The sequence below is a fragment of the Camelina sativa genome, chromosome 20 (assembly GCF_030686135.1).
Source record: "Camelina sativa cultivar CO46 ecotype springtype chromosome 20, ASM3068613v1".
Classification (NCBI taxonomy): Eukaryota; Viridiplantae; Streptophyta; class Magnoliopsida; order Brassicales; family Brassicaceae; genus Camelina; species Camelina sativa.
The window spans coordinates 5,148,157-5,170,767 of NC_141899.1; the positions used below are offsets into that span (position 1 = coordinate 5,148,157).

Sequence of the window (22,611 nt, forward strand, 5' to 3'; positions counted from 1 at the left end):
AGAGTACCTACAACAATTGCATGGCTACATTGCACATTTGCATTTACAATTTCTTTAGTACAAAAAATCACTATTTTAACGTGTATAAGAAATATTCAACGCCTATACGATGAAACTTGAGCAATGAAGATCCCAAAAGAACTCTGAACACTCTAGTCTACCGCTAAACATGGTTCGAAGTATATGTACTGTACATCACAAAAGTCTAAAGTTAACGGGATTCTCAATAGCTATGACTTGTAATGTAGATGCACAGAAGGAGGAACCGTAAATACTTATATATAAGTAACGGCTTAATATATTGTTACAGAACTCTCTCTACTCTTCTCAATACATCAGAGACTCTTGTGGTTTATTACCCACACAAACCGGAACCAAAACCACATGAGCAACCAATACTAGAAGCAAAAGAGATATAATGCAGAAAAAAAAGAAAAAAAAGAGTTCTGAAAATAGATTTATCTTTTACGTATGTCTTACGCATCCGTTTGTTAGTACTATAGTATCACCTGAGGAAACTTGCGATCTTCATACGATATATAATCATTCTCCTACGTTCTTTCTGTTCTCCATATATATATATATATATATAACTTAGCTATACATATACATCATCCTACTTCCTTGTGTATGCTTGTTCACTTTGTCTGCACACATCCAAAACCAAGAATAACACACAGACATCAACATTAAACACTATGAACTCAATCTCGGCTGTTCAATATTGAAAAGAAAGCTTACCTTTATTACATACACTTGGGTAGCCTCATCTTATCCATAAGAAAAAAAAAACCTACAACCAAAAATAAAGGCTTTGTTAGCCATATATATAACTTGAAAGACCGATGGGGAAGATATTAGAGAGTAAACTAACCCTTGGCATTTATGAGGTGAAATAGCCTAATGCATAAGATTATTGGCCGTGGCTGGTGGTCCATGGTCATTTCCATTAGTAGAGGAGACTCCAACTTTTGCATTAGTTTCAGCAGAATCATCGGTTTTGTGATCATCGGTAGATGATGCAGAAGGGAACAGGTTACTAGGTAGAACAAGCTCGATAGTGCTTCCAGTGTCGGATTCCAGTATTTCACTCTTGTTAGTCCCTTCTTTTGCACCGTTTGAGTAATTACTGTTAACACTCATTGGGTTGATTACTGGGTAAGGATGCAGCTCAGATGTATCATCAACTACTGCCACAACACGAAGCAACAACATTAATGAGACTGGAATAACAGTTTATCAGCAAGAATATTAAACTTTTTACATTCAAAAATAGCATTGTTCATTTCACCAACCTTCTAAAACATCTGCACCTGTGAGTTCAGATTGATACTCAGGGCTTTGGTTGCTGGCAGATGAAAAATATCCAGGAGACCCCACAGAAAAGCTACGGTGATGATTCGGTGTTATACTATTCTTGAACCCAGGAAGCTGCAAACTGATGAAACGTCTCCTTTCAAGTTCAATAGCCCTCAGGAGATCAGTCTGCTCCATTTTCCTTCTCATCATTTCACGTCTCTCATACAACAGCTTTGAACCTACCACATAAAAACGAAACAAGTTACTAACCAAGGTGGAGATCTAAACAGGTCTTCTCAAATAAATATACAAGGATACTAACCAAGGTGGAAATCAGACTGTTCTCTAGGATCAATCCCAGATGGACTGGAGCATGGGGAGTAATTTCCCCGCTCAATCTGCTGTTGTAGCAGTTGCTGCTGCTTCCTGTAATCATTTGATTCACAATTAAAACCAAAGAAGAAATACTAGAAGGGCAATTGAAGAGAAAAAAAAAACAGGAACCATACTTGTCCAAGACTTTGCCTTTTTCTTTGTAAGGTTTGACAAGAACACGTGAGTCGCAAATGAAATGGGGATTCCCTCTAGCTAGTACAACTTTCACAGTCTCAGGATGTGCAAATGAAACAAAGCCAAACATACGCTTCTGCTGGTAAGGGATCCGCACATCTTGCACTGTTCCAAAAAGGCTTCATACACAAAACGAATCAATAATGTTGTTTTCTCAAAATAACACATCAATTAACCAGTAACACCTAATTAATCAATACTATTATCTGTTGATTCTTCCATATAAATCTACAGTCAACATCATCTTTATCCAGCAATGTTTGAGAGAGATGGGTGTCCAAAAATACCTGAAATAAGTTGCAACGTCCTCATCCTTAAACGTGCTGTCAGCTGGGAATGTCAAGTAAATCTGTCTAGATACAGAGTTTGACTGATCACCAAATTGCATTGCCATTAGCTCCATCCTCTCAAGCCGTCCTGGGCTGCTGCTCCAATATCTTTCATCACCAAAAGGTAGTCCACCATCTCTGCGTCAAATAGAAAGCATTAATACTTGAAGAAACTAAACAAATCACAACCATAAAACCCGTCCAAGAAACAAAGTCGCATCCACGGAACTAAAGCTAGTAAAACAACCATGCAACACAAGGAAGACAAAAGCAAACCGAATCAGACAATTTACATCATGGATTAAGGACATTAGATAAAAATCTGTAGGTACATTCCTTCAAGCTCTATCAAGAACCAATCCAGACTACAATAAAACAAACTAACTGGGATTAGTTGTATTTTACCTTTGAGCATGCTGTTGCAAGAGAAAATCCATTCTTTTCTCGTATGGAGACTGAGGAGCCCTACCAAGGATTTGAGAAGCCAACCTCTGTTGCTGATAAGCCAATTTCAACCTCATCATCTCCTCGTGCTGCCTAACAAAGTTCTCCATTTTCCTAGGCGAATCAGCAACAATGCCATTACCATCAACAACGTTATCAGGATATCCACCACCATGGATAAACTTGCAGCTGTCTCCGTTCTTGCACAAACCTCGACTAAAATAAACACACGGTTTGCATCCAGCACCAAATCCATCATCTCCAGACCCAACAAAAGACGCATCTGCCGAGAAACTCCTCCTGTGCAGATGTGTTTCACCATCGTCGAACCTAGGATCCGTAACATCCTCAGTTTTAGAACAGGAATCGTCAAGAAACGAGAGGTAATCACTAAGCTGCTGATCATCGAGTAAATCAGCACCACCAGCTTCAGGACCAGAATCTGTAGAAGAAACCCCATTGCTGTTGCTCTGGTGAGAGGAAGTCAAAGGTTTCGAGATCGGGTTGTGTTTGGGGGAAATGTGGTTGCCATTGAGTGACCAAGGAGAGACAGAGGAAGGAGAAGAAGAAGGAGAGTGTCTACGGAAATCCATAAAGCCATTAGATTGAGAGGTGGTGGTTACTCTACCGTTGATGGGTGGTCGAGAGAAGGGAGAAGGAGACGTCGGAGTAGTAGTAGAAGAAGGAGAAGAAGAAGAAGAAGGAGAAGAGTAAACCCCTAACTGAGACTTGACTTTCAAAATGATAGATTGTAAGATAGATTCAGGTCCACGAGCCAGATGCAACAAGTCTCTCTCACCAAAATCTTGTAAAAGCAAATACCCAATAATCTTAGGAGCGTAATCTGGCTCCAAGCTTCGAATTTTCGTCAAAAGCAGAGCTGTCGGGTCACCGGAATCCATGGTGGGTGGTTTCAAAAAAACAAAAGCTTTCACCTTTTTTTCGAGATTTAGGGTTTGAAAAGATTAGGGATTTCTGAAAGATGAGATTTTTTTTTAAGTAGAGAGAGAGAGATAAGGAAGGGGAAGAAGATCCTCTCCCTCCACTTTGCTCGGTTCTGTTTTGATTTCTTTCTGTTTTGAATCTACTCTCTAATACACACAGAGAGAGACAGTGTCTCTTCGCTCACTCACTCCTATCTTTATCGCTCCAGTTGGTGCTCTCTCCTTACTGGTAAAGACCACTTGGGGAAATGGTTCTGCTTTTATTATTTTTAATTCAACTTTCTAGGAAACTGTTATTTCCCCCATATTTTATTTATTTATTTTGATGCTCTTGCTTATGGACTATGGAGAATATGATTATGATGAAGATGATAAGTTTAACGAGTAATGTGGATTTTTAATGAAGGGGATTAAGCGAAATAATTTGATAACACCTAAGCATTACAGTGAATATTCTCTATGCTATTATTTATTTTTTGTCTTATATGGAAAGCCACACATTTTAGATTTTAATTCAGTTATTACTTAATATGACCCTCCAAAAAAAGAGGAATTTTGAATATTTATGTTTGAATTAACATTAATGATTTTTTTTTTTGGGTACTTGTTATTCTTATTCCCTTATTTAATTCTAATCGCTTTTTAGAAGGAAAATTGAGTTGGCTTTTTTCTTAATGACGGAAAATATAATTGTTTTTTAAGGAAAAAAGTGTTTAAAGAAATTAAGAAATAAATAATATTTTAAGAGATTTATGATAAAATCTACCAAAGTACTGTTAAATCAGTGTCAGAGTGAGAGAGAGAAAGAGACAGCCTTTTCACAGGCAGTGTATTTCACACGCGCGCGTCTGATCAATCTCTTTTGCTTTTTTTATTTTTTTTTACTTTCACTCTTTTAAGGGATCTCACGAGCACCGATTTTTTTCACTGCTCCGTCAAATTTTACTCTTTTATTCCTCGTATGCATTGCATGATTAATTTTCGATACTACTACTAGTAGTATTAAATAATTTGTGAGCGGTCGTGATTAACGGAACAAGAAAATAATAATTGGGTTGTGTATTGTCTCCGGTGATCATGTTCATGTGTGCTTGTCTTCTGGGGTCAACCAGTTTAATTTTCTGTTATAGTAGGTTCTTTTTTCCTCTCGAGGGGACCTTTTCGACTTGGGTTAATTGAACCTTTTTTTTTTGGCAAATAAGTCAATAACAATGACAACTTATGTGTGTCGGAGAATTTTCAACCTCGTTGTAATGTTGTTATTGAGGATCGAAATAGCTCTTCCTTCTTCTTGTCTCCTTAAAACAATTGTTGTTTGGATACAGATGAAATTGTACTTGTCACAAGAACAAAAAAAAAAGATGGGCATGTTTGTGTTCTGTGACTTTAGTTTTAGTCCCATTTATGCGGATTGGTATACATATAATTAAAGCATGTCTGCATGGGATAGATGAGAGATTCATGTCTACTAGACAACTACGCTTAGACTTTCATTAAAAGATTAGCGTTTTAGTCCTTTTCTGTGACTAGTTTCGACTTACACCGATTTGATTGAACTTTTTGACCCATTGATTGAAGTTATTTGAACTAATTAACCATGTTTGAGTAATTATTATTATTGATTACCTTTTTCTACGTACCTCAAATCTAATACATAACCAGCAGTCTAATATTTGTGATGACAATAAAAAGCATTAACAATATCAGAGATAAGTTTCATCATCATCATATCAGAACCACAAGATTAAAGGAGGTATATACAAATATTATATGCATGTGTAGTATATAAAGGGAATATATAAGTTAGAAATACGTACCCACATGGATCCAGGAAGGACATATGCATTGCACTCCTCTCATACGACTTCGTGGATTAATCAACCACTCACCAATAACAAACAAAGTCTCAAAATATGAGACAAAAGAGTCCTTCAAAAGTTCAACCTTTATGCACATGACCATGAACCAGCTTTTTTACCTTTTTATATATATTTACCATTTCTTTCCAACAATTTATATCGGATATCTTTTTAACCTTTTTACATTTACCATTTCTTTTGGAATTTTATTTTTTCATAGACATGTAAGCTCTAATTGATAGAAAGAAATGGTAAATATAAAAAGGTAAAAAAGCTGGTTCATGACAACAACAGTAAGCTCTTGCGAGCTATTCTGCTGTCTCTCCCCAGACTTTCATCAGAATGCAACATCCAATTCATCTGACAGTTTTATCTTTCTCGGTTTGATGGCAATGTGAAAGTGACTTTATAACATGAATATGTGATTACATAAGTTGGTTACAATCTGCTTTCTAAAGACAGATAATAATAGCAAGTATAGCACACAAATTATCCCGGGTTACAATATTGAATCTTTCGGAGTCTGCAACAATGTAGTAGTAATCGAACCGTGCTTATAACCATTCTACACAAAACTCATCTCCAGAAAATCCACAATTCCTTCCAACCATGAGATGTGACAAAACAACTGTGATCGGACAGCCTCAGAAGAATGCTTCGGACCAGATGTTATTGTTCCCTCTGCAAAGACATCATATACACCTGCAGAAAGAACCTATTAGCCAAAAAAAAAAAAGTAAAAAAAGAAATCAGATTTCATGTCTCTAAAGACAGATGACAAAAGATATTGATCTCTCTACCGGAAGCTACATACAAATTCAACAGCAATTACAAGGGTAAACTAAACTAATATTCAGCCACCAAAAAAAAACAAAAAAACTATTTCTCAGCATTAGCATGATTATCCCTCCCTTTTGTGATTAACTTAAAGAGTGGCATTTCAATGAATAAGAAGCCAGTAACGTAGAGAGATTTGAACTCTGAGTCTAACCTTACCTTGGAGAAAGATGTTTTTGCTACGCGATATGTATCATGCGTGCTTGAAGAGCTTCATGCTAAGCCAATGAAAGTAAACAGCAACCAGTAGAGCTGGTAAAGTCAGTGGAGCCAAGAAGCAGTAGTACCTGCAAAATGTTTAAATCATGAGAGGCTGACAATACACACACGTAGTAACAGAATTCATTCTGAATACATAATAAATAAACAAAAACAATAGCCTGGAACAAGAATACAAGAATGAGTGGGTACCTGTCATTCTGAATAGCTTTGATAACGGGATTGTCAGAGAGTGGAAACAACTTGGAGACTATAGCTGCAAACACAAATCCAACAAAGGAAATGGAACCAATGATCACTAAAAAGCCTCCCCAAAACTTCATTTCTCAGTGGTTCATTCAAGGCATTCTCTCTGTTGTCCAACTAATAGCATCACGTAACACCTTACGTCCAGTAACAGAGATAACTAATATAGAGTGATTGAGAGGAGGATCTGAATTCAGTAAAGGAAGAAGCTGAGTTTAAAAAAGTCGTTATCTGAGTAATAGATAGATAAGAGCTAATCATCAAATTGCTATAAAATCCTAAAAATCTAATGAAAGAAAAATCATTTATCTATATTAAGCCAAAGTTTCTTCCTTTCCAATAGACCCACTGACCCAGATCCTTAAAGTCGATTCATTCATAAAGAAAATTACCAAAGGCATCTCATCGTAATGATACGAAATCCCTAAACTAAAAAAAAGCGACGGGAAACAAAAACAAAATTAAACGGTGAGAGAGAGAAGGAAGAAAGGGCACAACTTACATCGGTTGAGAGAGATTCCGCTGAAAGAGAGCAGAGCACAGACAGGGAGGGAGACACCGAAGATCGCAAACCAGACAAGAAAGGAGACGAAACCGGCGAACCAGAGCCGCAAAAAAAGCGCAGCAGATCAAAATCGCTAAACCCAAATCGGTCTGATTGATTAATTTCAGTCAAATCGGGTTTAATCGAAAAAGCGGTCTAGACGGGTTTTGGTAGGCAAATATATAGGCCCAATTCGGCCCAGTCTTATTGGCCTACAAATTACACATGCAGTCAAACTGGTGAATAACAGGTGCATTATATTTCTAGAACAAAGTTGATTATTAATGCTGATCAACTGGTTATAACTAGGTTTAAGAATTGGATTACTTGTGTTTTTCTGTAGAAATTATGACTCGCAGTATACCGCAAGGCAATTTTTTTTGTTTTGTTAATTTATTATTTTAATACTAATTTTACTAATGTACTCTTTTGTTAATTTTAGTGATTGGTTGTATACCGCACAACAATGTTTGTTTAATACAATCTTAATTAAATAATTTTGATTTGACATATTTTATATTGGTGTTTTTAAAATAGTAAAATTAAGATTTATTCCGTAATGAAGTATCATATTAATGATATTTTATATTTTAGTATTATCAATTCAGTCATGTAATATAACTCATTTGTGTTATTTTGATAAATTGATATATTTAAATATTCATAATTTTAATTTTTTTGTTAAGTTTAGATATATCAGTTATAAATTGTAAACTTTTTTAATGCCGCTAGTTTTACATAGAAAATTGAAACACACTAAATTGCAGTTACTACTGATAGAGCGAAAAAAAAAACTTTTATTTCTGGTATCCAAAGCAGCATGTACAAGATTTTTTTTACCGTCCAGTAAGACTTACTCACTTTAAGGTCATCGTTGCCATCAATATATGTTGTCCTTCAATGGTCTTTAGTGTGGAATAAATCTTCTAATTATCTATATTAATTATAAAAGATTATTCACTAAATATCTCTTTTCTACACAGCCATTAATCGTCAATTGTTGTTGAAGGCTAAGAGATGGGTTCTCCACCTGGTTCAAGGTGGCAATTACTCTCTCTATAGCCTTTCATGTTTCTCTCAGTTAAAGCATAAATCATCTGTGCAGATCAGTATAAATAACAAAAAGTGCTACAAAAATACTAATATAGATAACAAAAAATTTAATAAAGGAATAAATATGGTATTTTCTTCATAATGTTCTCATATCTTAAGTGTGATACTAGGTCTGGGCATTCGGTTAACCATTCGGTTTCGGTTCGGTTGTATTCGGTTTCGGTTATTTTGGATATAGTAATATAATAACCATTTGGATATTTTTAAAATTTCGGTTCGGTTCGGTTCGGTTTCTTTCGGTTCGGTTTCGGTTTGGTTATTTAAATAAATAACCATAACTAACATAAATTATATTAACATTAACCAAATAAACCAAATATAACCAAAACTAACCGAATATAACCAAAATTAACCAAATATATAATAACAAAAATACAAAAAAGGGAAAAATATTGATTCAATTTTACAAAATAGTATTTAACTTTGTAAATTCAAAATAATAACATTTACATATATTGATTATTTAAAATATTTAATTGTTTTGAATCTAGAAATAATTTATATTTTAAGTTTATTTTATAGTTTGCATAATATTAAGTATATAATATTTGATATCTTCTAGGTTTTCGGATATTTCGGTTAACCATTTAATTGTCGGTTCGGTTCGGTTCGGTTTCGGTTAGTTTGGATATAGATTTTTACTAACCATTCGGGTATTTGAAGAATTTCGGTTCGGTTCGGTTTGGTTTTTTTCGGTTCGGTTTCGGTCGGTTATTTGGTTATCGGTTATTTTGCCCAGCCCTATGTGATACTGTGACGGTTTAAGCTTGGTGTAGAAAGTTCATAACTGTATGTGTAGGGTAATAATATATGTGAATATAAATGTTGCATGCAATAATGCATAGAAGCAGCATAAAAATTGTTTCATCAGCCCTTATTTTGGCTTCTTTTTAGATTTTAATCCTTTTTTCTAAAACGAGAAAGTTACAATACCTTTTTAGCCGACTAATCACCTGCTTCAAGCATCCAAATCACATGATTTATTCACATCAGCTCTCAGCCTCTCACGATCAACATTCCCGTCTACTTTTTCTTTCTTTGATCTTCATTCCCCGCTACTTTATTAACTATTTCTATACATATGTATGTGTATAGAGTCAGAAACCTCTATCGATTCCTCTTGGTGTAAGTCTGCAATGGCATATGAGGACAATAACAACACCAAAGTATCCAAACTGAGTCAGATTTCTCACAACCTATCATTATCTACCTTGTGGAAGTCCTTATCAGTTTCCGGTGCACTACTTTTCTTGTTATACACATTTGCATTTAACCATCCTCATCAAATAATAACCCATAAAATCTTTGCCCCTCTCGACCTTGGTTTCTCTTCCACTTCAGAAAAACCCGCATCATCGTCCTTGCAAATAACAAGAGAGTCTCCTACAAAACTCACCCATCTATTTTTTGTCATTGTTGGTAGTACAAAGACTTGGAGATATAGGAGAGGCTACATAGAGCCTTGGTGGAGACCAAACATCACAAAAGGATATGTCTTCCTCGAAAGACCACCTGGTCGTGATCTCTTGCCTTGGCCTAACCAATCCCCTCCTTTCTCTGTTAATAAAGACTCATCCATCACAAACAAATTCAAGACTCAGATTCGCCTTTTCCAATCACTCCATGAGTCGTTTAAGAAAGCGTCCAAGGAGACAAGATGGTTTGTGATAGCAGATGATGATACTCTCTTCTTCTTGGACAACTTAGTCGAGGCTCTCGACAGGTATGACCACAAGAAGCACTATTACATCGGGATGAACTCGGAAAACGTTTGGTCAAATGCAGTTTTCTCTTTCGACATGGGATATGGAGGCGGTGGATACGCATTGAGCTATCCAACCGTGGTAACACTTCTCAACAAAATGGAAGAATGTATCAGACGCTACCTTGGATTTTATAGCGATCTTCTCTCATTTCGTTGCTTAGCCGACTTGGGAATTGATCTTACTTTAGAGAAAGGCATGCATCAGGTAAGAGAATGTTAATCCAAATTTACAGTTTCAAGAGACTTTTGTTTTAAAACTAAAATGTGATATAGTAATATGGTTCGGTTCGGTTTAGTGTGAACAAGAAAAGTTTCTTGTGCCTCACTATAAACTCACTCTGACTGTCTTTCTTGGGGTGTCTTATAACCAGATTGATATGCACGGTGACATATCAGGTCTCTTATCAGCTCATCCTCAGTGTCCTGTTATCAGCCTCCACCATTTTGATGTCATAGACCCGATTTTCCCAGGCATGAACCGCCAACAATCAGTGAACCACCTCATGAAAACCGCGAAAACAGACCAGTCCCGTGTCTTGCAACAGACAATATGTTACCAAAGGGGAAATAACTGGTCAGTCTCTGTCTCTTGGGGATACTCAGTCCACATTTACCAATCTATATTCCCAAGAAACCACCTGAAACGCCCTCTAGAAACATTCCGGCCATGGACGAGTGTTAGAATACCGTCGTATACATTTAACACGAGGCGGGTGACTAATGATCCGTGCGAAATGCCTCATCAGTTTTTCTTTGATTCGGTTGTGGAGGACAAGAACCAGAGCGTGGTAACTACAATCTACAAGATGAAAATGGCAAGAAGTTTACCTCCTTGTGTGCTAAATGGAAACCATTCTGCTCGTAACATTTCACAAGTCCGAGTCATTGCTGCTACTATGCACAAGATGGTATCAATATATATACCCTCTATACTTTTGTTAAAGCAAATTGGTTTAATCCATTTCCTTATGATCTAAACATCAACTTGAAATCTTTAACAGGGTGAAGGGATTGAATGTTGCGATGTGCAAAATGTTAACAGTACCGAGATTTTGGAAGTGAAGATAAGAGCTTGTCACAAAGATGAAGTTCTTGCTTAGGACATTGTCTTCAGATACATCTATCATTGATTCCCTATTATTATTAATGTGAAATTGGTTTTTCATTTGGTTTATACAACTTCTAGTTGCAACGAGAATAGACACTTGACAAAGTCAATCCCCACATTGGGGAATCAAGAGGTTTCAAACCCCAAATGCATAAAAATCTTTGTGCCTCGTGAAAATAGCCTACGTTTCCATGGAAAAATCGACTAATTTTCTAGAAATAGGACCAACAAAAAAGAACAATCAAACGGTCCGGAAATCAGAAACAATCATAAGAAGAGTCGAAGACAAAAGTAGTTTTGCGTTTGCGTATACATAAGTATGCAAGGAAGACCATGTCAGAATCCGGCACATCCGGTTCTTCTTCTGCTTCATCAATGAGATTTCTGGATACCGATGAGGCGAGCATAATCCACCCATCTGCGGACACCAACAAAAAGAACATATGTGAGTTAAAACTGCTGAGGACAGAGAGTTAAGAACAAGGTTTGGGGTTTTAAAACAACTTACAATAAGGAACCCAAGAATGTGTTTCCTGTTCTAACTGCGAAACACAATGCACTGAGTGCAAGTTTGTGTTGGTGTAGCATTGGCTCCAGGAGACGTTGTTCAATCACACCAGCCACTACTTGGTACCTGTTTATTTCCAACCACATGCACTGAGTTTCTATGTTTTTTTACGTCTTTAGTAACGTTTGGTAGAACGAAACTCAGTACCTTAGGTTGCTAGAAACAGCCATGTAGACACCATATGCAACACTTGTGGAGACTATTGGAACAGTTTCGATTTCACCTTCAGAAGTTTGGTCCACAGCTCCTCGTGCTTTTATGAATGCATTTGTAATAGCAGTACCAACCTGACCAAATTATACGGATTAGACAAGTCAAAAGAATGAAGTAACGAAATGTGATGGAATTAGTTACTGGAGAAATAGTTTTGTAAAAAAATCATGTTCAAGGAAACTAATCCATTATCTGACTAGAGTTTCGTTTTTCAGGTACATATGTTTGGACTCACCAGCGATGATGTGGTGCCAACGGCAAACAGCTTAGCTCCATTGCGCTGCATAGCATATACAAACAATTTATATTATCCAGAACCAAACTATTGGCGTGGTACACTATTAAGATCATATAGTAAGAAAGTGACAGAAACCACACACCGTTATAGCACCTAGCCTTTGCAAGAGAGTATATGAGGTTCCAGAAAGAGCAACCTGCAGAAAGCACATTGGATAATTAGATGAGAACAAACTGTTGTAAACTTAATCCGCATGTCCTAGAACAAGTCTTTTACAAAAAAGAATGATACCTGGAAGGCATTGTCAGGGCAGTTGTGGAAAAACTTGGATATACCACCAGCAGTAAGTGCGAGAGGTGGTCGAAGAGAAACAGTAGGAGCAGGAAGATAAACTAACATGAAATCGGCAATGATAGCCATCGCCTAATAGAGAAAAAAAGAACCAAAATGAAAGTAAGTACGCTTAACCTAATTCAACAGAAGATCGCAATGAATACAGCAGGAAATTTTTCTTACAAAGTGACAAAGCAGCAAAGGGTGACCCCATACTACTTTATTTTTCTCCAAATTTGCTATTGAACAGTTCAAAATTTTGGTTCTTACCTCAGAGACAAAGCAAATTTCAACTACTCTCATAGTCATGCAAAAACTAATGGTGAAAAAAAATTGCAGACCCCATCACAACCACAAACTACCCCCCAACTCTTCGTCAACCCGAATGGGTCATCTAAAAGATATTTGTTGACAAATTTCTCATCCATCCACCATCTAACAATTTTAGATAGAAAAAAAAAGTCACCACAGGAAAAAGAGAGAAGAATGATTACCACATCGGCAAAGACAACTTCAAGTTCATTGAAGAAGTTTTCTCTACGCCGTTCATACTCAGCAGCAGTCTGAAACAAAAGAAGCAACACGTTCTCAAACATGTTAGCTTTAAAAACTATTAACTACAACTAGGATTACCAGATTTGCTCTGTTAAAAAGTAATAAATCAAAAGGTGTCCGGTTCGTAAATCATGATTGAAACCAAATTCAAATCATTTTCCTGATGAATTCTCCATAAAGCACCAAAAAAATCAAAACTTTGCAACTGAAATTAGTAATCAAGTGAAGTGGAAAGCAGAGAGAGAGACCTTGGTGAAGATGCCAACACCACACTCCATGGAGAGTTTAGCCAAGAAGAGATCATCAGCCAAAAGTCTTTCTCTAAACCCAGCAAACTGCATCAGCCACCTCATCACAGCCGATTTCTGGAGCTCCAAAAACCTGTTAATAACCGATCCAGGAATCCGACCCGACTCAATAGCAGCCGCTAGATCCTTAGGAAGACTCTCCAATTCAGTCCCTGACTCCTTCAACAAAAGCACCGCCTCGTTCCTGTTCCTATCCCTGTCCTCGCCACCTTCTCCGTCTCCATTGTTCTTACCTCCATCGCCACCACCGTGACCTCCTCCGATGTTATCAGAGCCGCCGTTACCAATCGAGGCGGAGAAAACAGGGGAAATAGGGACACGTCGGTTGAAAGAGATGGACTTTGCAGAGATTACACCGTTAAAAGAGGATGAAGAGAGTCTAGGAAATGAAGCGAGGTGAGGCCATGTGAGATTGGATTCAGAGATAGATGTATTCGGGGTAGGAACACAGAAGAAGCAGGACGCTATTGCCATTGATGCTACACAGACAGAGAGAGAGAGAGAGAGAGAGAGAGAGAGACTGAAAACTGAAAAGCAGAAGACTTTCAGAGATCTCTCTGTGTCTGTGGTGTGTGTAGGGTTAAGGTTGTCGATTGAGAGCAGTGGTGAGAGAGTCAGCGAAAGCAAGATTCTTTCTTCAGTGTGTTTAAGGGTTTTTTTTGTTCTTGTTTTAGTTTATTTGGTGGGCCTCACGATAGAATCCGACTGGCGCGTGCTTTTCACGGTGCCTCTCACACCAGACCAGACCAGCTTATAAATGCGTGTTTACAAAATTACAAAGGTATCATTTGAGAATATAATTTTATAAAGAAATAAATCTTTGGAAACTCAGAAACTTGTTGACATATCATCATCACATCCCATCGTTGTCCAAGGAAGAAGAACTTTTCAAACAATTGAAAAAAAAAACCTAAATCCACCTATCACTACCGTGTTGAATGCTTATAGAAGGTAGTTATGTCTTTCTGACATTCTCACATCAATACTGATGCTTCTTATTATTAGGTCTCGCCTTCTAATTGCAATGAACCATCTCTCATTAACTTGAGGCTCAAACTGTTGAATCTTTCCCTGGAATACTGCCTCGACGCTTTTCTCCAATCTGTCCCAGCTTTCATCATCGCAACAAACTCTTCATAGCTTATACGCCCATCCTGACCAAAGGAAAGAAGAGATGTGTTCTTTATCATCTCAAAAGGAATAGAGAAATGTAAAATTGGGAATGCAGTTTAACCAAATGGGTTTCATGAAATGTGGAAGATACCTTGTCGGTATCAACATCTTGCATGATGGCTGCAATAACTTCCTCACTGCTAGTATCATCCAATTCATCATTCAACGCTTCACGAAGTTCTTCAATCTCTATGTAACCACTCTGGTTCTGATCAAAGAAGTTAAAAGCTTTATGCAAGTGTTCATCATTCGCCATCTTCTTAAGGTGCACCGAAACAGCCACAAACTCGCCGTCGTTCAGTGTCCCATCTCCATCAACATCAGTCTGCAAGAAAAAGAAAGAATGAGTTTCGTTTTTCAGAAGTAATGGTAGCACTTGTTTCAAGCATATTGCTTTGATTGAAATGAAGGTATTCATACAGCTTCCATAAGAATCTGAAGATCGGCATCAGCAATCTGTTGTCCAGCTTTTTGAAGTCCAACTTTAAGCTCCTCAAGATTTATCTTGCCTCTCTTGTTTACGTCCATCATTTCAAATGCTTCCTTTATCCCGGCTGCTTCTTCCACTGACAAGTGTTCAGCTATCACCTACAAGAGGAAAACAAGTTTACAGTTTCATTTATGCCTCTGAATAAGATTGGAAGCAAATCGATAAACAGTGGAATGGCTTAACAGAATCATACCCGTAGAGCTCGTTTCTTAAGCTTATTCATTACGGAAAACTGCTTGAGCCTTGCTTTCACAGTCTCCCCAAGAGAGACATTTGGAGCCTTCTTTGCATTCAGTATCCACGAATGCTCTGCAAATAGGATATTCCTTTCTGAGCATACGATTTTTTTTAAAAACTAAGAGCTGCTAAAACAGAAGCCTACCGAGTACTTGTGCAGCAGTAAGCCGTTTTTTGGGATCAGGTTCAAGCATCTTTCTCACAAGGTCTTTGGCGCTGTCAGAAACTCTTGGCCATGGATCTCTCTTAAAGTCAATTACTGACCTAATGATCGCTTCAGCCACCCCTTGTTCAGTCTCTGTACCAAAATTACAAACAAATAAAACGTCTGCAAGAGGTCTTTAAGTGAATAATCCAGAGGAAAGAAAGAGAATAAGGTAACAAACCGGCCCAAAATGGTGGGACACCACAAAGAAGGATATAGAGGATGACTCCTGCGCTCCAGACATCAATCTCAGGTCCATAGCTTCGTCGCAGCACCTCGGGTGCCATGTAGTAAGGACTTCCAACAATCTCACTAAACTGCTCACCTATTACAGTTAGAAAAATTCAGGTAAAGTATAGATACAGTAACATATATAATCCATTGGTACTCATCACAATCTGATATTGTAAATATACCAGGTTTGAAGCATATAGATAGTCCAAAATCAATGGCCTTGAGGGGTGACGTCTCTTTCTTATTAGCAAAAAGAAAGTTCTCTGGTTTAAGATCCCGATGTATCACTCCCTGCTTATGGCATATCTGTAAAGACAAACCAAAGATGTGTGGACAGAAACATAGAAAAAAAAACATATTAAGGGGTTAAGAAACTGTAAACACAGCTACGAAACCTGAACAACTTCAACAATAGTCTTCATAACCGCAGCAGCAGCACGCTCAGTGTAATGACCTCTAGCAACAATACGATCAAACAGTTCCCCTCCTTCACACAACTCCATAACAATATGAACATCATCATCATCCTCAAAGGCATCTTTCAAAGAGACGATAATAGGGTGTTTAGGCATATTCTTCATAATCTCAACCTCTCTCCTAACATCCTCTATATCAATTGCTGCTCTCAGCTTCTTCTTCGATATAGACTTGCAGGCATACTTGTCACCTGTTTCTTTATCAGTACACAAGTAAGTTATACCAAACTCGCCTCGACCAACCTCACGCCCTAGATCATACTGCAAGGACATATCATGTCCTGTAGGATTTTTCAGAACAGAGAGCTTAAACCCATCTCCACCAGATCTATCTGTTGAAGTGTATTCATTGCTGTAAAAAGGATTGCTTTTGTTCTTTGGTTTCCCTTGTTTACTCTCGCTCGTAGCCGAACTCGGATTACCACAGCAATTCCCCATTCTAATCAAATCTCGAGATTCCTGAAAACCCCAGAAAGTTCGAAACTTTGAGCACTGTTCTTAAAGCTGCTATTAGTTTCCTTAAGACAAGAACCAAATCCCAATTAAGTTAAAAAAAAAAACAGAACCCCTAAAATATTAAAAACCCTAGCTAAGACCGTAAGAAAAAGGAAAATACAAACCTTTCATAACATAAAAAAGGGAGAAACATATAATGGTTCCAGAATGATAAATTAAATGGAAAAGTCCATCATACGTTGTGAGAAAAAAAAAAAAACAGATGCAGTGATAGGGAGAGAGATGAGAGGAAGAAGAAGAAGAAGAAGACGAGTCAAAGTCTTCCTCTTTCTCTCTCTTCTTCGAATGGGCAACACTCAAATTGACCTTCTTCTGCTTCTTCTTCTTCTTCTTCTTCTTCTCAAGTGATTTCAAAGAATGACAACGCCTAAATTATTATAATTGTGTGTTTTCCTGAGTTCTTCCTCCTCATGTGCTGCTCTTCTTGGTTTTTTTGTTGATATAAATAAATAATCAATCTTCCCGTTGTGGATTAAACAAATTCTTTTTGTTTTTTACTGTCCTTTTGAAATCTTGTTATATTGTATATGCAGTAATGTGTTTTATGCGTTTATGTTTGCTACAATTAACAATAACAAAAATATGATTAGTGAGTTTTCTAATTATTCTGCTCGGGTTGAAAAAATGTGTACACCTTTTTGAAGTTGGAGACAAAAGAATTGAAGCATTGTTAAGGCTGAGTAGCCTGATTAACACTTTTGTGGTCAGAATGGCAAATGATTAAACAAACGTATTCTTTCAATTTTTGCAAAAGGAAAGAAAATAAAGAAGGAAAAGAATAAAAAACAAGACCTACTTACTAATCCCCGTCTCTTGTCTCCATCTAACACCTAACATAACTCGCTTCTTTGTACATTCATAACTGCAAAACACCACACGATATGGGACTCTTGACAAGACCAACTAGCAAACACAAAAAACCAAAAAGCCAAGAATGATTTGCCGGTTTGGAGGGCAATGGATATCTAAGCCAAAGTGTCTCTCTTTTCCCTTTCAGAGCTTCGGCTTTGTTATTATTATGGTGCACCTGATGAATTCATGGTCTCATTAGAGTCTGTCTCAACTTGTTCAGAACTTGACGAGTTGGTTGCTGAACCCCTTTCTCTTCCTCTGCCTCTTCCTCCTGCTGCATCATCTGCTGCTTCTACTTCACTTTTCTTCGCAAAACGGCCTCCACTAGCTCGTGCCCTTCTCATTGCATGCTTGTGTCTTGACTCATGAAGATATGGCTGCCGCAATTCAAAAATAAACAGCACAAGTTAATCGAGCTACACACCAAACTTAAAAAACTCTTAATAACTCATTTTCAGTCCTTCATAATCCTATTTAACAATATTGACCTTCTCTTTTAGAAGACTCTACACCATCTTTAGATTCTAAGCATTTCCCGATTAATTCCCAATTACTAATCAAATACAGTTTCAGTCAATGAGAAAAAATACCTTTCTGTCCCTGATCACTTTCCTTTCTAGCTCGGCCTTGGCACGTGCTTTTCTTCGTCTAAGAATTCCCTCGTACTGCTTCGCATTCACATAAACGGGTTCTTGTGCCATGTCAAGTGGCAGAGCTGTTCTCTCACGAGGCATTCCAAGATATGGACGAAAACCCTGTTTAAACCATTGAACAAAACAATGTGAAACATAAGATATGAACTATTGTAGAGAGACTGAGAGAGAGATTGGGCAAGATACCATTGGCTGATGACCATATGCTCCCATCATTCCCCCATAATATGGATCCTGATATGGATTTGGGACACAAGCCTGTAAACAGAGTTAAGAGTTTATCATACATATGAAGGGTGTTATACATGATAAGAAGCCCATTTAACAGCTCAAGAACCAATACAGCATATATAACTAAGGAATGAGAGGAAACCACATACAATATAGTGTCCAACAAGCTCTGGTGGTTGTACAAGTTGCTGATCATGCATGTTACGCATTGAAAGCGCCGGATCATTCCCTTCCATTCCGTTATTATCTACTGAAATTGAACAGAGAGACCATTACAGACAAAACAATCAACTAATAAAATGCCACATTTCAACTACACAGAAGCTCCTTTTCATGGATAGAAATATAAAACCCAACGTAATGCAAGTACATCTCAGGGACCAGATTTCATAACTTCATGACTTTGACATGAATTACTCAAATTTCCCTTTCCTGCCTGACTGAGGAACAAATCTTCACCAAATTGCAAATATAGGTATCAAGAATAACATCACTTAGTTAACATTTAACAAGTTACTGCAGAACAGACGCAAACATCAAAGCATCCCCTTAAAAACAAAGAAGTCAAACCTGAACGGGAAGAAGTAGCAGCTTGTGAATCCTTCCAAGTACCATCGTTTTCACCATTCAAGGCACCATCTTCAGATGCCGAGTGAACATCGTTAGATTCAGAAACGTTGGGGCAATCCAAAGAAGAAGAATTTGATGGAACTATAGAAGGTCTGGCTTGAGGCACGACGTTAAAGGAGTTGTTTTTCCACCAGGGCTCAGGATACATCATCGGCTGCTGAACAGCATGTTGATTCACTTCCTCCTCTTCGTTTTCCCTTCCCGGTTTCGATTGCATCTCTTCAAACAAACAAAACAAAAAAATTAGGTCAACACACTCAATAGCCAATCAAGAACAAAACTGGTCACTAAAACCATGGAATAAACAAACTCTTCAACTACAAAATCTGAGCTATATATAAATAGTAAACCAATGCAGAGAAGCAAGCATGCAAACAAAAAAAAAAAACATAAATTTTCGCATAACTTCATAAGCTCATAAGATTCATCAAAATCCCTAAACGAAATTCTAATACACAAAAAAAAAAGGGAGAAAAAAAAAAGAAAAATTAAGAATACCAGAGGAGAATTCACAGCAGAGAGCTCAATTGAAATCGTCTTCGAAGAAGATTAACACTTGTTAAGAATAATCAAAACCCTGAATCGATCACGATTTTGGAGAGAGTTCAGATAACAAAATTGACTTAAAAAAAAGAAGAAAGAAGACAGAATCTAACGAAAGCAAAGTAAGTAAAGGAACTGGGTGAAAGAGAGAGCGATTGAGAGAACACCCGACAGCCGGCACGAAGGAATCAAAATTTCGTATAAGAAAAAAAATTGAAATTGGGGGAAGAAGAAAACCCTAGATTTTTGGGGATTTCTCTTTTTTTTTTCTTTTCCGGAATTGTATTTTCTGTTTTTTTTTATATAAATAAAAAATATATATGGAGTAAGTTTTTTTTAATAATCGGACAGAACACAAAAGACCGAGAGAGGTTTGATAAGATCACCCCAACGAAAGTGAAAACTTTATGCCACGTGGCGACCGATGAAAGTTGCCAGCGCGCGCAGATCTGGGATCTTCTCCGGGTGACGTTAGTTATATTCCATTCACTCATAGGTTTTACTATTTTTTTCTTTATTAGTAGTAAGTAAAAGGGAGAAAATATTACATTTTTTATTTAAAAAAAACATTACTATATAAGAGAAATTTTGGGTCCAAGTGACACGCAAGTGATCGGCTGCGACGAAGGACACCTGTTGATTGTAGGGACCTCATTTCATTTCCATTTCTTTTTTCTTAATCTTTTTATTTATTTTTCGAAATTTCTTTTACAACAAAATGAATTGTGGTTTTTTCCTTCACGAACAATTTTTAAATTTTTTTGACAATTAAGACTATATTATTTTATTACTGGGAATATAATTAAATGATTTTTTCCCACAAATATAATAAAATGATTATAAAGTAAAACCTCTATAAATTAATAATTTCAACACTGCAAAAATTTATAAATTTATAGAAATTTTAGTTTTTTGAAAAATTAATAATTATTAATTGATAGAAATATATTCTTAATTTATTAATTTTCAAACAAATATCTAAAAATAATTTTTAACAGTTATAAATAATATTTTTATATAATCAGTTACAAGAAAAATAATAATTCTCATGTTTTGAAAAGAAAACTAAAAGTTTTAGATATAAAAAATATTATAAAAATAAACTCTAACAAAAATTAATATATATACACTTTATATAATTATTAATTTATATTATTGGTAGAACTATATATTTACAAAAAAAAAGTATTATTTTATTATATTATCGAATTGTGTCTAAAATTAATTGGTCCAATTTAAGATCAGAAAAATTTATTAATTTATAGAAATTATTAATTTACCAAATATTAATTTATAAAAGTTTTACTGTATATCGTCAAACTTATTTCATGAATGATCTATAAGAAAAAGTCAAGATAATAATTGTATTAGTATATTGTTGTGTTAATAGTTGGCATCTATAACCTAGAACTAGGTATTAACCCATGGAAAACTGCAGACTGCACTTTTTTGATGAAAATTTGTAATAATTTATTTTGTTATTATGGTATTTATTAATTTTAAAATCTAATCTGTTAAATGGAACTGATATATATTTTATTCGATTAGATTTTTGATAAGAAAATTAATTTGTACAGGTAAAAAATGTTGATAAAATTCATAGTTGTAGATTTTATTCAATTAGATTTTTAAAAGTTGTAACTGTTAATTTTTTAATAATATTTTTCTTTTCAAATACGAATTAATTTAGATTCGAATAGATTTTATTTATTTTTGTAGATTTAATTTAGTTTGATCTCTCAACAATTTTTTTTGTTTATTAATAACTAATAAAAATTAATTAATTAATTAATTAATTAAGTTTTCCTAATGGCAAATGAGTATAATTTTTTACAGATTTTAAGGTTATTTTTATATTTGTACTTCTCAATTAATATAATAAAATATATTATAAGAGTCTTAGTTGAATATACCTCCTACAAAAATAATCACAAGTTGAAGATGGGGCCTTGAATGGTGCTATTTATGTTGGAATAATACTAATTAAACAAAATTAAGAAGGTATATGGGTCACATCCTTCACAGTATCACATTATAACACTTGATGTTAATTAATGTCATCATCATCATCATCGATTAGACATAATATTTGAAGTGAAACTTGCACAGATCTTGGTCAAATAATCAAATCATATTTTCTCTACAATTATTAAAAGTAAAATTTTTTTATTATAACAGCGAAATTTATAAATCGATTGATATTTAAAAGTTATATATAAGGATGGAAACAAATGAGAAACCGATTTTTCAAAAACATGAGCGGTGACTCAAGCACCAAATGTTGTTCGTCTAAACAATACAAATTAACCATTTGGCTATATGCATAATGACAGTTGATTATCAGCCAAAGCGCTCATCACTTGAAGTTGAACGTTAATTGCCGTCAACTTTTTGTTTATTTAATGTTCTGTTATGAAAAATATTAAGTGCTGAAATCAATGAGTATATATACAAGTTCTACACAAAACAAAACATATTAGAGTAGAATCGTTATTAAGGTGCTTTATAGTTTGATTGCTAGTAAGCATTTTATGTGATCTCATGGCATAAACTGTACTATATACACCATTTGGCTTTAGATTGTGTACCTAGTCATAATCAATTAATTTATAACAGCAGTGTCACTCTTATAATAGTTAATTGTATCAAATCATATATCAGTCAAATTGTAATAGATTAGTGATTGGAAAACCCTCCAAATTATAAAATTGTGCTTCGTGTATGGTTTTTGTTCTAGAGAGTAATTACAATTTTAATATAAAAATCATTATTAAAAACGATGAGCTAACATTTTATAATTCGTAAAAACCCGATCAACATGCACGTTATACAACCAAAGTAAGAAGTCTTGAACTAGCAACAAGCTGTAGGAGACTAGA

General features: G+C 35.8%; 5 protein-coding genes and 1 long non-coding RNA gene across 18 annotated transcripts; 1 reads left to right on the forward strand and 5 right to left on the reverse strand.

The window, feature by feature from the left end:
- Positions 1 to 262: 262 nt before the first annotated feature.
- LOC104769486 (zinc finger CCCH domain-containing protein 55) lies at positions 263 to 3,965 on the reverse strand. Of its 2 annotated transcripts, none has more exons than XM_087504643.1 (8): positions 2,604 to 3,965; positions 2,157 to 2,336; positions 1,809 to 1,988; positions 1,622 to 1,725; positions 1,296 to 1,538; positions 875 to 1,190; positions 742 to 793; positions 263 to 647 (listed from the first exon to the last, which is right to left on the reverse strand). In XM_087504643.1, exons 1-6 carry the CDS (start codon positions 3,542 to 3,544, stop codon positions 901 to 903), a joined length of 1,938 nt encoding a protein of 645 aa, XP_087360769.1. In that variant the 5' UTR covers positions 3,545 to 3,965; the 3' UTR covers positions 263 to 647; positions 742 to 793; positions 875 to 900. The 2 variants fall into 2 exon arrangements, with proteins under 2 accessions (XP_087360769.1, XP_087360771.1); XM_087504645.1 differs by having other exon boundaries at positions 875 to 1,187; positions 2,604 to 3,876.
- A 1,862-nt stretch (positions 3,966 to 5,827) lies between these two features.
- Positions 5,828 to 7,447, reverse strand: LOC104769487 (uncharacterized). 6 transcript variants are annotated; one of them, XR_015592646.1, is made up of 4 exons: positions 7,250 to 7,447; positions 6,694 to 6,757; positions 6,442 to 6,569; positions 5,828 to 6,147 (listed from the first exon to the last, which is right to left on the reverse strand). It is a non-coding gene; the product is annotated as an uncharacterized LOC104769487 (long non-coding RNA). The 6 variants fall into 6 exon arrangements; XR_764397.3 differs by having other exon boundaries at positions 6,694 to 6,934; XR_764399.3 differs by having other exon boundaries at positions 5,828 to 6,160; positions 6,694 to 6,934.
- Positions 7,448 to 9,343: 1,896 nt separating this feature from the next.
- LOC104769490 (uncharacterized) lies at positions 9,344 to 11,343 on the forward strand. Its single transcript, XM_010493709.3, has 3 exons — positions 9,344 to 10,374; positions 10,541 to 11,077; positions 11,171 to 11,343. Exons 1-3 carry the CDS (start codon positions 9,490 to 9,492, stop codon positions 11,267 to 11,269), a joined length of 1,521 nt encoding a protein of 506 aa, XP_010492011.1. The 5' UTR covers positions 9,344 to 9,489; the 3' UTR covers positions 11,270 to 11,343.
- A 31-nt stretch (positions 11,344 to 11,374) lies between these two features.
- Positions 11,375 to 14,197, reverse strand: LOC104769488 (protein RETICULATA-RELATED 4, chloroplastic). Its single transcript, XM_087504650.1, has 8 exons — positions 13,433 to 14,197; positions 13,124 to 13,192; positions 12,588 to 12,719; positions 12,439 to 12,492; positions 12,294 to 12,338; positions 11,993 to 12,132; positions 11,786 to 11,911; positions 11,375 to 11,695 (listed from the first exon to the last, which is right to left on the reverse strand). Exons 1-8 carry the CDS (start codon positions 13,964 to 13,966, stop codon positions 11,650 to 11,652), a joined length of 1,146 nt encoding a protein of 381 aa, XP_087360776.1. The 5' UTR covers positions 13,967 to 14,197; the 3' UTR covers positions 11,375 to 11,649.
- Positions 14,198 to 14,279: 82 nt separating this feature from the next.
- Positions 14,280 to 17,469, reverse strand: LOC147918478 (calcium-dependent protein kinase 7-like). 4 transcript variants are annotated; one of them, XM_087504646.1, is made up of 9 exons: positions 16,928 to 17,469; positions 16,227 to 16,766; positions 16,014 to 16,137; positions 15,779 to 15,922; positions 15,538 to 15,690; positions 15,349 to 15,464; positions 15,086 to 15,253; positions 14,757 to 14,990; positions 14,280 to 14,646 (listed from the first exon to the last, which is right to left on the reverse strand). In XM_087504646.1, exons 2-9 carry the CDS (start codon positions 16,743 to 16,745, stop codon positions 14,494 to 14,496), a joined length of 1,611 nt encoding a protein of 536 aa, XP_087360772.1. In that variant the 5' UTR covers positions 16,746 to 16,766; positions 16,928 to 17,469; the 3' UTR covers positions 14,280 to 14,493. The 4 variants fall into 4 exon arrangements, with proteins under 4 accessions (XP_087360772.1, XP_087360775.1, XP_087360773.1 ...); XM_087504649.1 differs by having other exon boundaries at positions 17,130 to 17,338; XM_087504647.1 differs by having other exon boundaries at positions 17,002 to 17,245.
- Positions 17,470 to 17,519: 50 nt separating this feature from the next.
- Positions 17,520 to 20,183, reverse strand: LOC104769492 (nuclear transcription factor Y subunit A-1). 4 transcript variants are annotated; one of them, XM_010493713.3, is made up of 7 exons: positions 19,900 to 20,081; positions 19,688 to 19,766; positions 19,130 to 19,408; positions 18,709 to 18,809; positions 18,515 to 18,586; positions 18,266 to 18,430; positions 17,520 to 18,052 (listed from the first exon to the last, which is right to left on the reverse strand). In XM_010493713.3, exons 3-7 carry the CDS (start codon positions 19,404 to 19,406, stop codon positions 17,840 to 17,842), a joined length of 828 nt encoding a protein of 275 aa, XP_010492015.1. In that variant the 5' UTR covers positions 19,407 to 19,408; positions 19,688 to 19,766; positions 19,900 to 20,081; the 3' UTR covers positions 17,520 to 17,839. The 4 variants fall into 4 exon arrangements, with proteins under 4 accessions (XP_010492015.1, XP_087360777.1, XP_010492016.1 ...); XM_087504651.1 differs by having other exon boundaries at positions 18,709 to 18,806; positions 19,900 to 20,077; XM_010493714.3 differs by having other exon boundaries at positions 18,709 to 18,806; positions 19,688 to 20,183.
- Positions 20,184 to 22,611: the final 2,428 nt, after the last annotated feature.